This window comes from Aquarana catesbeiana, linkage group LG02 (genome assembly GCF_042186555.1).
Source record: "Aquarana catesbeiana isolate 2022-GZ linkage group LG02, ASM4218655v1, whole genome shotgun sequence".
NCBI lineage: Eukaryota > Metazoa > Chordata > Amphibia > Anura > Ranidae > Aquarana > Aquarana catesbeiana.
In genome coordinates, this window is record NC_133325.1 from 168550549 (window position 1) to 168566088 (window position 15540).

The 15540-nt window shown below is 45.3% G+C and overlaps 1 protein-coding gene across 1 annotated transcript in view; it reads left to right on the forward strand.

Moving 5' to 3' along the window:
* Positions 1-2135: 2135 nt before the first annotated feature.
* The window catches only part of DCTN2 (dynactin subunit 2), a 64442-nt gene continuing 51037 nt past the window's right edge, over positions 2136-15540 (forward strand). Inside the window, exon 1 of the mRNA XM_073613785.1 lies at positions 2136-2408. Coding sequence (XP_073469886.1) covers positions 2373-2408 — 36 coding nt within the window. The 5' untranslated portion in view covers positions 2136-2372. The remainder of the gene's footprint in view (positions 2409-15540) is intronic.

A 15540-nucleotide genomic window follows, 5' to 3' on the forward strand; every position in this document is an offset into this window, starting at 1 on the left:
TCCCTTTATTTATTTATTTATTTCTTCCTCCCTCTATCCTTCTATCTCCCTTTATTTATTTATTTCTCCCTCCCTTACTCCCCCTCCATCCTTCTTTCTCCCTTTATTTCTTTCTCCCTCCCTCCATCCTTCTATCTCCCTATATTTATTTCTCCCTCCCTCCATCCTTCTATCTCCCTTTCTTTCTTTCTCCCTCCCTCCATCCTTCTATCTCCCTTTATTTCTTTCTTTCTCCCTCCCTCCATCATTCTATCCCCCTTTATTTATTATTTCTCCATCCCTCCATCCTTCTATCCCCCTTTATTTATTATTTCTCTGTCCCTCCATCCTTCTATCCCCCTTTATTTATTCTTTCTCCCTCCCTCCATCCTTCTATCCCCCTTTATTTATTCTTGCTCCCTCCCTCCATCCTTTTTTCTCCCTTTATTTCTTTCTCTTTTTTTTTTACATCAGAAACATGATACTAGCAGCCACAGAATATTGAAATATGGTTGAAAATAATAAATATTCATCTTGTGACTATTGTTTTCTGACCGGTTAGAATTGTACTGCATCTCTCTCCCTCTTTCTTTCGCTCTCTCTCCCTCCCTCCTCCTTTCTGTCTTTATTTCTTTCTTATTCCCGTCCTTCTTTCTCCCTTTATTTCTTTCTCCCTTCCTTCCTCCCCCTCAATCCTTCTTTCTCCCTTTATTTCTTTCTCGCTTCCTTCCTCCTCCCCAATCCTTCTTTCTCCCTTTATTTCTTTCTCCCTTCCTTCCTCCCCCTCAATCCTTCTTTTTCTCTCTTTCTTTCTTTCTTTCTCCCTCCCTCTCCCACCATCCTTCTTTCTCAGGTTATTTATTTCTTTCTCTCTCCCTCCCTCTCTCTCCATACTTCTTTCTCCCTTTTTCTTTCTCCCTTTATTTATTTCTCCCTCCCTCCATCCCTCTTTCTTTCTTTTCTTATCTTTTTCTTTCTTTATCCACGCCCCTCCCTGTCCCTCCATCAATCTCTCTCTCTCCCTCCATCCTTGTTTCTTTGTCTCTCTCCCTCCATCATCTTTTCTCCCTTTATTTCTTTATCCCTTAATTCCTTTTCTCTTTCTTTCTCTTCCCCTCTCTCCATTCCTTTCTTTCTCTCTCCCTCCATCCCTCTTTCTCCCTTTTTTTTTCTCTTTCCCTCCATCTCCTTTATCTCTCCCTCCATCCCTCTTTCTCTTTCCATCCATCCCTTTTTCTCTTTCCCGATATATTACCATATTCTCCACTATGTAAGTCATCTCAGACTCTATTTAACCACACCCCCTTTAAGCCACACCCAATATTTACTGTAATTCAAACTACGCCCATGCTTTTTGCACCACATTTTTTTGACTCCTGCTAGACCACGCCTACAAATGAATGTCAAATTAAATTAATTAAAATAATACTCCGCCTACATAAAAAATGTGTCCCTAAATTTTTTTTTTTTAGAATGTTGGCAACTATGCAGTAGGCAAGTGTCTAAAGAAAGAAGTGGTGGTGGGGGGTTGGACCTCTGTAGAGAGATGACTGCTTCCACACCAGAAACATAACTCTCAACTGTCCCTGATTTCAAGGGAATGTCCCTGATTTGGAAAAATGTCCCTCGTTTCTCCTTATTTTGGTCTGATCTATATAGATGTATATAAAATGCACCTTTTATCTATCAAAAAGTGTTTTCCAGTGCTAAACCTTTCATCCAATTTCAAAATGTCTGCATTTCTAAATTCCAAAAGCCAATATAAAGGAATTTTAGTGGTAAAAAAAGCACTTGTGGGTTTAACCAATCTTGATTGTTTTGTTCAATTCTCCTTTAAGGGGGGCGTGGCAATGGGTGTGTCCTATGCCTGCATACTTTTGCTGATAGGTGTCCCTCATTGCCATCTCAAAAAAATTGGACGTCATTTGTTTTAAAACACCTGGAATGTATTTATACTGAAATTGAGTTTGGCTTTAATACATTGAAAAAGTCTTTTATGATTGTGATGAGGAGACGATCAGGAGTTCAGGACATGGTGGATTAGTGAAGACAGGCGCTGGGCTCACACCTCTAGTAATGCGGAAGTCAGTTCATTGTGAAGAGAACTTCGCCGCTCGCTCGCTTATTGGCTGATCCGCCCGCGACTACATTTCCCAGCAGGCAGTGCGGTGTAATGCTCTCTGTGGTCTGTTGTCTCGCGAGTTTTCCCCTCTCGCCGGTAATTGGTCCTCGGTAACGGCCCCGCTCTCTCGGAGGCTGCATTGTTGTTGCCGTGGCGTTTCCTTCTCTGCTGTGAGCCGGTGACTGAGGCTCTGGTGTTCGCAGTGAGCCGCCGCCCTCTTCCTCCTCCTCCGCTGCAGTGAGCCGCCGCCCTCCTGTCAGCCGACACAGACATGGCCGATCCCAAATACGCCGACCTGCCCGGCATCGTGAGTAGCCAACAGAGAGCGGGGGGGACCCGGGGACCCACCCCCAGCACTGCGCCCCCCTCTGATCACTGTGTGTGATGACAGGGGTGTCTGTGATTGGGGGGGGGATGTCATGGTGATGGGGCATTACTATGGATGGAGGCCTGGACCCCCACCCTCCTCATGTGTCATACACCTCTATGTACTAGACACATTGGGGGGGGGATCAGGGTGTGACCGGGGACAGAGCAACATTAAGGCTCAACACTGCATACAAGTACATTCGCTCTATAAATTCTATTAAAGAAGTATTCAACCCAAAAGCAAATATTTATTATATTGCAGATGACTAATTCTTAGATGTAAATCTGCATTAGGGCTCTTTCACACGGGGCAGATCAGTGATGATCCGCCCCGTGAACACCCGCTTGCTCAGCGGGGATCGCTCCGCCGATCCCCGCTGAGCAGGAAGATGACAGGTCTGTCTCTGCATACTGTGCTGCGACGGACCTGTCAGAGCGCCGCTCTCCCCTATGGGGGATCAGATGATGACGGACCGTAGAGTCGGTCGTCATCCGATAACGGATGGAAAAGTAGGTTTCTCCTCCGTTACACTTTTTCGGATCGGAGCGGGTCGGATGTCAGCGGACGTTCATCCGCTCACATCCGCTATTCCATAGGGATACATGTATGTCCTTTTTTCATCTGAAAACGGAAGGATGAAAAACGGACATACGGATCGTCCGTGTGAAAAAGCCCTAAGTTTTCTTTTTTTAGGCTTTCTTTCTTCTATTTTCACCTGGTGATCCAGCCTGCAAGGCTGTTGTTTTTTTAAAAAAAAGCACAAGCTCTCCTACAGATGTAGTAGTCAGAGGGATGAGTCAAACCATTCACCATTGGCAGGGGTGCTTACATTGACCAGTTTTTATTGTTGTAAAACCTTTTATCCAAGTAAAAGGACTCAGCCGGCAACTCTGTCATCCATATAGCGATTTTTTTTTTAATAGTTGGTTACAAAAAGTGACAAGTGAAACAGCTGACGCGTTTCGGCAACAGCCTTAATTGTAGCAGAACGTCAGTGTTTTGCCTGTCACCTTTTTGTTACTATTAACTCCTTCAGATCTGCGCTATTGCCGAATGACGAATCTGCTTTGCCGGGAGCCCATCAATAGACATCCTCCGCTTTGTACGCTTCCTGCGCGCCCTGTGATCACTGAGTCAATGAGGCTCGCGTGATCGGAGTAAGGGGTTAATACCGGCCCCTTACCACACGATCAGCTGTCAGCCAATGACAGCTGATCTTGTGATGTAAACAGAAGAGCAGTAATTGTTTTTTTTTTCTCCTCAGGCTGACAGCCGATCACCGGCTTTGGTGCAAGGGACATCGGTCCCAAAGAGGAAGAGGCGAAGCCGCCTCATCTGTGCCCACCAGTACCACCTACCAGTGCCCACAGTGTCATGAATCAGTGCATAACAGTGCCCCCCTATCAATGCCGACCAGTGGTGCCAATCTGTGCCCACCAATGCCACCTTATCAGTGCCCACAGTGCCGCCTATTAGTGCCGCCTTATTGGTGCCCATCTGTGCAGCCTCAGCGTACATGAATAAAGGAGAAAATTTACCTGTTTGCAAAATTTATTAACAAAACATAAAATGTTTTTTATTTATTTATTTTTTTTTTAATTCCGGTCTTTTTTAAATTTTTTAACAAAAAATAATAAAAATCCCAGAGGTGATCAAATACCACCAAAAGAAAGTGCTATTTGTGGGGGAAAAAAATATAAAAATGTCATTTGGGTACAGTGTAGCATGACCGCGCAATTGTCGTTCAAAGAGTGACAGAGTTCAAAGTTGAAAATTGGTCTGGGCAGGAAGGGGGGTTTAAGGTGCCCAGTAAGCATGTGGTTAAAATCGCTATGGACTATAGAGTTGCTGGCTCAATCCTTTTACTTGTTTCTGTTGTAATGTGTAATTACACATTGATCCTGAGCACCTGAAAGAGGATCTTCCAAATTGGGCTGGGAGTTCCCTGCTGTGTGCGCTGTCTCTCTTTGAAGAAAACAGGACCCCTTTCGTTAATCGCAAAGCGCAATGTGTGTGAATCACATCTGTGTGAACCACCTCAACAGGAATACATAATATCTAGCCTGTCATGCAAATCTGTGCGTTTTGAAAACGCATCAAGAATTGCAGGTGTGTGAACCAGGGCTTAGGCTCCAGATTGCAGATGCGCTACAATCGCAAAACACAGGTTCAGGTGCCATTATTTTAAAGGGTCCCTAAAACACAGATTGCGTGGCAAATCGCATCACGTGACGCTTGTTGCCCAAAAGAAGCTCCTGCTCCTTTTTGGGCAACAAGCTTCACACAATGAGGATTGCCAGATCACGCAGCAAAACTGTGCCCCGTTTTAGGTGTCGTTGAAAATAATGACATGAACCTGCGTTTTGCAATTGTAGTGCGTTTTGAGATCGCGTGCAGAATAACTGGTCCAAAACGCCCAGCCCCTTCACACATATATGCACATTGAAGTGCCTGTTAAAAGAGGAGTGCAGGATATGAAAAAAATCCAAATCTTTATACTCTACATCTGGGGTCTCCAAACTGTCATGCCTAGTCATGTCTGTGAATGTCAGAGTTTTTCAATGCCTCATGGGATGTGTAGTTCCACAACAGCTGGAGGGCCGTAGTTTGGAGATCACTGCTCTAGAGTCTAGGTGGATGCAACCTCTGTCGCCCACCACCTCTACACCAAGTACACAAAGATCAAACACCGCTGATTGCAGTTCTCGGCTCCCGGCTCCTCCAGCTCTCACTGGAGCACTGGGAGGGGGCGGGACGGCTGGCTCAGGCTCTCAGTAGCCTGCTGTGAGGATGAGTCGGCTACCAGTCAGGCATCTGGGTGGGTCCCGATATTAAATTTGGGATCTCTCCAGAGCCTCGTCCAGGTAAATATGGGTCACAGGAGTGCAGAACTAAGAGCAATCCTGTAACCCACAGGAGAGGTAGGGCCAAAGAGCTTTGGTCCTACTTCTCCAATAACGCACACAGTTTTGGTTTGTTTATTTCCTAAAGGCTTGTTCACTCCAGCCCACTTGCTAAAATGACGTCCGGGCGGAAGGGGGGCTCCATTGTTCTGACTGGACGTCATATGATGTCCTCCAGAACAAGCCACTTGTACGCGGCGATCGGTAGTGCGGTGTGTCGCTCGGTCACACTGTATCTCCGATCACAGTAAAGAGCCTATGACTTAGGCTCTTTACGACGTAATAAGCTGGGCAGGAAGGGGGTGAATGTGCCCGGTATTGAAGTGGTTTTAATGTGTACAGGTGGTGCCTTGTGTTGTTAGACTGCAAGACACTGTTTACCTTTTTTTTAAATGTCAGAATGCCGTTTTATTCATTTGTATACACCAAAGCAGAACTGCAGTGTGGTGACCGACAGCGACTTCAGGTGAACTCTGGTGCATTGCAGGTAAAATGCAACATATTTGTGTTTATCTGCCCCGCTCTGCATCCCACTTCAAGGCAGTGTTGTGGTGTGAACAGACACATAGGAAACAATTGTATTCTGTGTGCCCTAGGCACCCAACAACGAAAAGAAATGTAAGTGACTTTTTTTCAGCTCGCTGCAATGCATGCATATTTACGTCTGTGTTGTAATGTGTTTGGCGACCAATAAGAAAAGAGTTGGGGAGAACCCTGTGCATAGTATGTTATTAACATGCAGAATGCACTCACGAATCTACCGGGCTGTTATCTTACTGTGCTTCCTAGGCCAAAACAGCTGCTCTGTCACTAGTGTCTCTGGCCAGCTTATAGTGGACCCAAATTTAAAAACAGAAAATTTGCTGTTACAGGTAACATATAGAAATGAGAATTATGCCTGACCAATATACGAATTACCATTTGTCTTGAATTCCTCCTGTGCCCACAAATTGTATATCTGCAGTGCAGCCATTGGCTCCCGCGGCTGTCAATCAAAGTCAGTCAGCCAATCAGGGGAGGGACCGGGCTCTGTGTCTGAATGGACACACGGAGCTGTGACTCGGCTCGAATGCCCCCATAGGAAGCTGCTGACTGAGGGGGAACTTGATAGGAAGGATTGGCCAGGAGCAGCAAAGAGGGACCTGAGAAGAGGAGAATCAAGGCTGCTCTGTGCAAAACCAACTGCACAGAGGAGGTAAGTATAGCATGTGTTTTTTTTTTTTTTTTTTTTTTTTTTAAACTGGCAATTGCGCAGTCAGGCAACACTGTGCGCATATTACATTTTTATCATTTTTTTCACACAAATGGACCTTTTTTGGTAGTATTTGATCACCACTGGGTTTTTTATTTTTTTGCGATTTATAAACAAAAAAAGAACAAACATATCCAATAAAATCTCATTTCTTCGTAAATTTAGGCCCAAATGTGTTCAGCTAAATGTAATTAGGAAAAAATACTTTTTTTTTTTTTTTTAATACTTTCATCAGAGTAGTTCAGTGTCACCATAGTAACACTGTACTCTGGGGCGGTGGTCGGTAATTTTTGTTGTTTTTATTAGAGGCTATAAACCATGTATGCCAATGGTGACCAGTAACAAGCACACCACACCCAATTTGATTAGCAGAGTTTCTTTACAGATCTCATATCTGGCAAGTCTTTGTTGTGTGAAAACTGCACTTTATACCATACACACAGTCTTTGTTCTATAGCTGTTGGTGTGAAGATCCTCAGAACAGCAGCTATGTACAAACATTGTCATGTTTCTTTCCAAGTAAGAGCTTTTCTCAGACAATCTGTCTTATGGTTCTCCAAGCATTACTCATCCAATCATTCCTGCTCTTTGTTTGAGTGCTTTGTATTATTAGCATCTGGGCGTTGGCATGTGGAGAAGAGTAAAGCCTGGTACACACAGTTCGATTGTTGGCAGGGGATTATCTGTTGACAGACTGTTGTCTTAAAATCTTACAGTTAGTACACTCCTTTTGACAATTGTTGTCCAATTTTCCGCCAACAAATGTTGGATGACAGGCTAGTAAATTTTGGTCAGTACAGAAATCCGTCACACAAAAGTTGAAAGTACAAACACGCATGCTCAAGATCAATGCTCACCAAACACGACATTAGCAGAAGGGGCCTAAAGGGTGGCACTCAAGAGCTAAAATTCCTCGTAGTATGTCACTATGTTCGTGTTTGTGGCACGACAATTTGTGTACCATTAGTATGCAAGACAAGATCCTGGCACACGCCCTTTTGACAAAAATAAGACGCTCGGTTGGCCAACAATCGTACCGTGTGTATGAGGCTTTAGAAGTGCTTTGAATGTTTGGCTGTCAGTAAATCTAATTTTTTTGCTGACATTGCTTAAAGGGGTTGTAAAGGTGTTTTTTCACCTTAATGCATCCTATGTATTGTTCCACAGTGATGCACAGTCTCTCGGCTAGGGGGTTCTCGGCTGTTGATTGGATAGATTGATAGCAGCTCAGCCATCGGCTCCCGCTGCTGTCAATCAAATCCAATGACGCGGCCGCCGGGCTGCATTCGGCGTCTATGGAGGCCGAATACTGGACTTGGGAGCGCGCCTGCAAGGTAACCCCTCAGGAGAGCGGCTTCTCCTAGGGGACTATCTTATGCGGGGAGAAGCCGAGACAGCCGCCGAGGGACCCCAGAAGAGGATGTTCGGGCCACTCTGTGCAAAACGAGCTGCACAGTGGAGGTAAGTATGATATGTTTGTTATTTAACCACCTCAATACAGTGCACTCCCCCCCCCCCCCCCCCTTCCTGCCCAGACCAATTTTCAGCTTTCAGCGCTCTCACACTTTGAATGACAATTACTCAGTCATGCAACATGGTACCCATATGAAATTTGCGTCCTTTTTTTCACACAAATAGAGCTTTCTTTTGGTGGTATTTAATCACTAGTGGGTTTTTTATTTTTTGTGCTATAAATAAAAAAGTCCGTAAATTTTGTGAAAAAAAATGCCTTTTTCTTTGTTTCTGTCATAAAATTTTGCAAATTAGTAATTTTTCTTCATAAATTTTGGCCAAAATTTATACTGCTACATATCTTCGGTAAAAATAACCCAAATAAGTGTAAATTATTTGGTCTTTGTGAAAGTTATAGAGTCTACAAACTATGGTGCCAATCACTGAAAATTGATCACACCTGATGTACTCATTTTTTGAGATACTAACAAGTCAGGAAAGTACAAATACCCCCCAAATGACCCCTTTTTAGAAAGTAGACATTCCAAGGTATTAAGTAAGTAGCATGGTGAGTTTTTTTAAGTTGTAATTTTTTCCCACAATTCTTTGCAAAATTAAGATTATTATTTATTTATTTTTTTTTTTTTACAAAATTGTCATATTAACAGGTTATTTCTCTCACAGAGCATATGCATACAACAAATTACACCCCAAAATACATTCTGCTACTCTTCCCGAGTATGGCGATACCACATGTGTGAGACTTTTACACAGCCTGGCCACATACAAAGGCCCAACATTGAAGTAGCATCTTCAGGCATTCTACGAGCATAAATGACACATCTCATTTCTCAACCACCTATTACACTTTTGAAGGCCCTGGAGCACCAGGACAATGGAATTGCCCCCCAAATGACCCCATTTTGGAAAGCAAACACCCCAACGTATAATCTATGAGGCATAATGAGTCTTTTGAATGGTTCATTTTTTTCCAAAAGTTTTTGGAAAATGTGGAAAAAAAATTAAAACGCATTTTTTTTACACAAAGTTGACAATTTATCAGATATTTCCAACACATAGCATGTACATAGCAAAGATGACACCCCAAAATACATTCTGCTACTCCTCCTGAGTATGGCGATACCACATGTGTGAGCCTTTTACACAGCCTGGCCACATACAGAGGCCCAACATCCAAGTAGCACCATCAGGCATTCTAGGAGCATAAATGACATAAATAATTTCCTGGCAACCTATCATTTTTTAAGGCCCTTCATATTTCTAACACATAGCATGTACATACCAAGAATTACAATCCAAAATAAATTATATTGCGGAAAGGGTAAAAAAAAGCATTACCTGTGCTTTTAGTAGTATCCGCAGAGGAGAGCACTGGTCCAGGCAGCAGGCAGGGATGTGCTTAGCAACAGCAATAGTAATTATCCAGGCAGCAAGCAGGAATATTGTCTATAGTCAGCGCAAGCATATTGTCAGCACAGCACAGTCCATAGAAATTGTCCAGGCAGAGACAGCCAGCACAGCCATATTATTGGTCCTGGTACACTGTTACCTGCAGACACTCATTGTACCGCTTTCCAGCCCTTCATAAACATACTGCCTCTTGCTACAGCTAATTATTTGCATAGTCCATGTAGCGGTGTGGTCCGTTCATGCGGCAGGCAGAGGCATGATGGCATGATGGCAGTAAGTCAGCATCAGGCTGAGGGCCGCAATCAGGTAAGACCTGTGCACAGGGGTAGAGGCTTCGACCCACCCAAATCTCTATGAAGCCTCCGGACTCCAGACCCTAATCCGGAAATTCCGAAACCCGGAGAAAACAAAAAAAAAAAATAGTTTTCTCCATCCAGAAAAACAATTCTGGAGCCCCTCACATATGTGAGACCCCTGTGTACTACAGTAGCAGGGCAACAGATCAGTCCAAGCGGCAGGCAAAAGCATAGTCCATAAAACAGGCCAGGGTCAGTTCACATGCAAGCAGTCCAAGTGGTGGGCAGTGGAGTAGTTGATAAAACAGGCCAGGGTCAGTTCATGTGGAGGCAGTCCAAACGGTAGGCAGAGGCATAGTCAAAAAACAGGCCAGGGTCAGTTAACGTGGAAGGCAGTGGCATGGTTATTTGGGGAAGCATGGAAATGGTCAGCACAGATAATGAAAATGGGGAAATGGTTAAAAATATGGGCTAATATTTTAGGGATGTATGATAAAGTTGGAAGCATTCACCAATGCAAAGGCCAGGTTGGGAGGGACACTGGGGACAATGGTAGCCGGTATCTTTTCGAAATCCTCTTTTGGTGCACACGCGACAGTTTTTTTGCCGTCTTCGACCTGCTTCAGATGGTGGAATGTTGAAGGGGAAGTGGCGCTCATGAAGTCAGCAAACAGACTCAGAGCGAAGGTCTTCGGGGGTCTTCGGTGATAGATGAGGGACGTAACAACTTCTTCTATGAATTGTAGGAAGGGGGGGGGCTTTCTGTGGATTTGTACCTTCTTGTACCAGAATCGGGACCTCCTTATCGACGAATAGGGCTGAATCATTTGATCATTGAAATCCACCCCCCCCGTGTAGAGATTATAATCTTGGACACATACTGGCTTTTCAATGGGACCTCTTCTTTGAACCTCAATTGTAGTGTCGTCATGGATGGTGGACATCATGTGCACGTCCCTTTTTATCCTTCCACCCCAAGGCCAGCACTTCATTGCATCTCAATGCTGCTCTTTCCCCCCTTCGCAGCTGTTTGTTTGCAAGAGATTGTGGGAAGCCCTTCCTATTTTTTCTGGAGGTTCCGCAGGCCAGGGTTTTTGCATTGTATAGGTGTTTGAAAAGGGGCAGGCCAGTGTAGAAATTGTTGAGGTATATGTGATATCCTTTGTTCAGAAGTGGGTATGCCAAGTCCCATACAATCTTTCCAGTTGTGCCCATGTAGGCCGGGCACTCGGGGCTGGAGCTGGGAATCTTTTCCTTCATATATGCGGAACGCATACAAATATCCCGTGGCTCTCTCACAGAGCTTGTATAATTTTACTCCGTATCTGGCCCTTTTGCTAGGAATATATTGCTTTATTCCTAGCTGGCCTGAAAAGGGTACCAGGGACTCATCGACACATATTCTTATCGGGGACATAGAGTTCTGAAAATTGTTGGCAAAAGAAATTTATCAGTGGGCGAAGTTTATATAGTTTGTCATAATTTGGATGATTGTGGGGAGGGCACTGGGTGTTGTCGCTAAAATGCAGAAAGCGCATTATCATTTCGTATCGGGATCTGGCCATTATGGCAGAATAAATGGGCATGTTGTGGATAGGGTTGGTGGACCAATAGGCATGTCCTTCATTTTTTTTTTTTTTTTTTTTTTGTAAGCCCCATGTTTAGGGTGAGGCCCATAAACAATTTGAACTCCTCCAAATTTAGATCTCTCCACTCAAATGGACGGGCATAGGATGATTGGGGGTTGTTGGCAATATATTGCTGGGCGTATATTGGTCCACAATGAATTGCAGCAAAGTGTCGGGCAAAAACAGATAAAAAAAAATCAATCGCTGTGAAATTTTGGGTGTTGGCCTGCACACCTGGCTGTGCTGTGAATGGGGGAATAATTGGTGATCCCAAGTCGGATGGCAGCCATGTTGGGTTGGCAAGACCATCTGGCATATATGTAGAGGCCCTGGCTCTTGGGGGACGTGACACTCCAATAGTTGGGGGAATTGAATTTCCCGTGCTGGTACTCAGGCGTGATGTGACAGCACTGGTACTGGGTCTGGGCATTTGTTCCTGGGGCCTATCGCTGGCGGCAACGCTGGTACTGGGCATTTGTTCCCTGGGCCTATCGCTGGCGGCAGTGCTGGTACTGGGCCTGGGAATTTGTTCTTGGGGCCTATTGCTGGCGGTAGCGCTGGTACTGGGCCTGAGAATATAATCCTGGTTTCCAGAGTGCCGTGCCCTTTTAGGAGGGACCCATTCTTCCTACGAATCATTTGCCGATTCACTATTCGGTTCAAATGCCGAATTTGATTCGGAATCAGAATTGGAATCTGATGAGAACTCCTCATTGCTCTCATCAGTCATGGAGAGGATCTGGAACGCCTCCTCACTGGTGTATAATCTTTTGGACATGACGCTGATGGCTGTGTGACAGGTGACGGTCACTGATGGGCTGTGAGATGGGTGGCAGGTGACGTTCACTGATAGGTGATGACGGTGTGACAGGCGATGGTCACTGATGGGTGACGGGTGATGGTCACTGATGGGTGACGGGTGATGGGTGACGGTTAATGGCTGACGTCACTAATGGGTGACGGTTAATGGCTGACGTCACTGATGGGTGACGGTTAATGGCTGACGTCACTGATGGGTGACGGTTAATGGCTGACGTCACTGATGGGTGACGGGTAATGTCTGACGTCACTGATGGGTGACGGGTAATGGCTGACAGGTGACGGCTGACGTCACTGATGGGTGACGGGTGATGGCTGACAGGTGCACCACTGACGGTCACTGATGGCAGTCTTATGTGACAGGTGCACTTTATGGGGTGACTGTGGTGACTGTTGGGTGACAGATGACAGTTGGGGGGGGCGATGGGACAAGTGTTGTGCTTGTGCAGTACAATACAGACACAGATCGATAACTCACTGCTCCTAGCTCTTCTCTCCTCACACTGGAAACGGTGTGTGAGGAGAGAAGAGCTGGTAACAGCTAGTAACCGCTCTGTGTTTACATTTAGTGATCGGCTGTGAATGGATCACAGCCAATCACGTGGTGAACAGCCGCCGACCAATGGCTGTTTACCATCGTCGATGACAGCAGTGTTCCTGGGAACACGCCGCCACCGACGTGCACGCGCTGCGCACTCCCTATCGCGCGCATGCGCTGTGCACAACGGGGCGGTACCAGCTGTCATCAGCCGTGAGTTCATCACGACTGATCACATGGTAAACAGCCATGCCCAATGGCTGTTTATCCCCCTCGGTGGCGAGCGGTGTCTCCATGACATGCTGCCACCGAGGGTACAGGGATGCGCGCGCACGATCGCGCGCATTCCCTGTTTAAAGGGCAGGGCGTCATATGACGCCCTCCCAGAACGAGAGCCGCGCCACCTCGCCATCATATGATAGACGGCGGGCGGCAAGCGGTTAAAAAAAAAAAAAAAAAAAAAAGGAACCTTTAGTGTCACTTTAACTAGGGTCATGTCAACAGTACTAATTGTCAACAAAATTTCATTAATGGAAGGAATTTAATATATGCCCATTGGTTAGCATATTCTTGCAGTAGAGTCTAAGAAAATCTTTTATCATTTCAACAGTTATTTGTTAATTTCTGTTATTCCTGTTGACCTGTCCTGAAAATGGGCCTTAGGTAATCTTCAGGCCTAAAATTATGCATTTAAGGCCCCTTTCACACATACGGACCGTTTGTCTGTTTTTCATCCATCCTTTGACGGATGAAAAACGAACATCAATACATTCCAATGGAACAACGGATGATCATCTATTTTTATCAGCTTCCGTCAACATCCGTTATTTATTTATTTTTTTTTGAACGGTTGAAAACCCTATTTTTCATCCATTAAAAAAACAGATGTAAACGGATGAACGGTACGTTGTTGCATCCGTTTTTGCATTGGTTCTGGGGAGCAACTAGTCATTGTGGGGGCGGGGGGGGGGCTTTTAAATGTAATTGCCGTTTTTTTTTTCAATTACCATATCATTTATGTCTCAATTGTATAGGCTAGATTTATTTTTATTTGCAATTTTTTTCTCCCCATGGAAGTGGAGTCACCCTTTAAAACATAACGCCACATTTAATATCCATTTAAATAATTTGGGTCAAGCTGGTACAGGAAGTAACTGAAGAAATGTACACTAAAAAAGTTTAAAATAAGTAAGTATGTTATAGTTTCCTATCTATTTTTACTAATGCTAGCAGCATGAGGATTAAAAATGGTCAATGTTGATTGAGAGAGTGCAGTTCTGCTTTAACCACTTGCCGCCCGCCATATAGCAGAATGACGGCGGCAAAGTGGTTTCAAAATCCTGACTGGACGTCATATGACGTCCGCAGGATATTGAGCCGCTGCGCGCCCCCGGGGGCGCGCATCGCAGCGATCGTTGTTGCGGTGTGTCAGTCTGACACCCCGCAGCACCGATCTAGGTAAAGAGTCTCTGACGGAGACTCTTTACCACGTGATCAGCCGTGTCCAATCACGGCTGATCACGGCTGTCAATAGGAAGAGCCGGTAATCGGCTTTTCCTCACTTGCGTCTGACAGACGCGAGTAGAGGAGAGCCAATCGGCTGCTCTCCTGACAGGGGGGGTCTGTGCTGATTGTTTATCAGCCCAGGACCACCAGGGAAGCCTCCCAGGACCACCAGGGAAGCGATCCACACTGGACCACCAGGTATGCCCCTAGACCACCAGGGAAATGCCAATCTGTGCCCAGGCAGCTGCCAATCTGTGCCCAGGCAGCTGCCAGTCAGTGCCCACTTCAATGCCTACCAGTGCCAGTGCCACCAGGGATGCCCATCAGTGCCTCTTATCAGTGCCCAGCAGTGCCACCTATCAGTGCCACCTATCAGCGCCACCCTATCAGTGCCCAGCAGTGCCGCCTTTCATTGCCCATCAGTGTCGCAGTGCCCAGCAGTGCCAACCAGTGCCACCCATCAGTGCCCGCTCATTGGTGCCACCTCATCGGTGCCGCCGTATCAGTGCCTGTCAGTGCCGCCTTATCAGTGCCCATCAGTGAAAGAGAAAACTTACTTATTTACAAAACAAAAGCAAAACTTTTATTTTTTTCAAAATTTTCGGTCTTTATTTGTTTAGCAAAAAATAAAAACCGCAGAGGTGATCAAATACCACCAAAATAAAGCTCTATTTGTGGGAACAAAATGATAAAATTTTAGTTTGGGTACAGTGTTGTATGACCGCGCAATTGTCATTCAAACTGCGACAGCACTGAAAGCTGAAAATTGGTCTGGGCAGGAAGGTGTCTAAGTGTCCTGTATTGAAGTGGTTAAAGTTACTTAGGCCATCCATACACGGTTCAGCAGGAACTGGCTGAGATTTGAACCGTTAATGAGCAGGCTGATTCGATTGATCAACTTGGGTACAACCAGCCTGCTGGATTCTCTTAAGATTATCGCTAGCAGCTACTATAGCCACTAGCAGTATTCAGTGCCATCCCTGCCAGGAGAAGACAATTGCTGATTCCCCTGTCAGCACTCTCTGTGTTCATGGGGGAATCGTGCAAATTTCCTTCCTGCAACCTGTTTATTGCCGCCCTTAGTCACCTTATACCTGGTAGCAGGCTCATTGCACATTTCTGTTACTCTCCGTGTTGAAGTTTACGCTTTCCCTCCCACTTATTCCTTTTGGCCAGTAAGGCAGTCCTTCAAAGTGATGGGCCAGTAGAAATGTGTGGGAGAAGAGAAGCGCCGACACAACCTG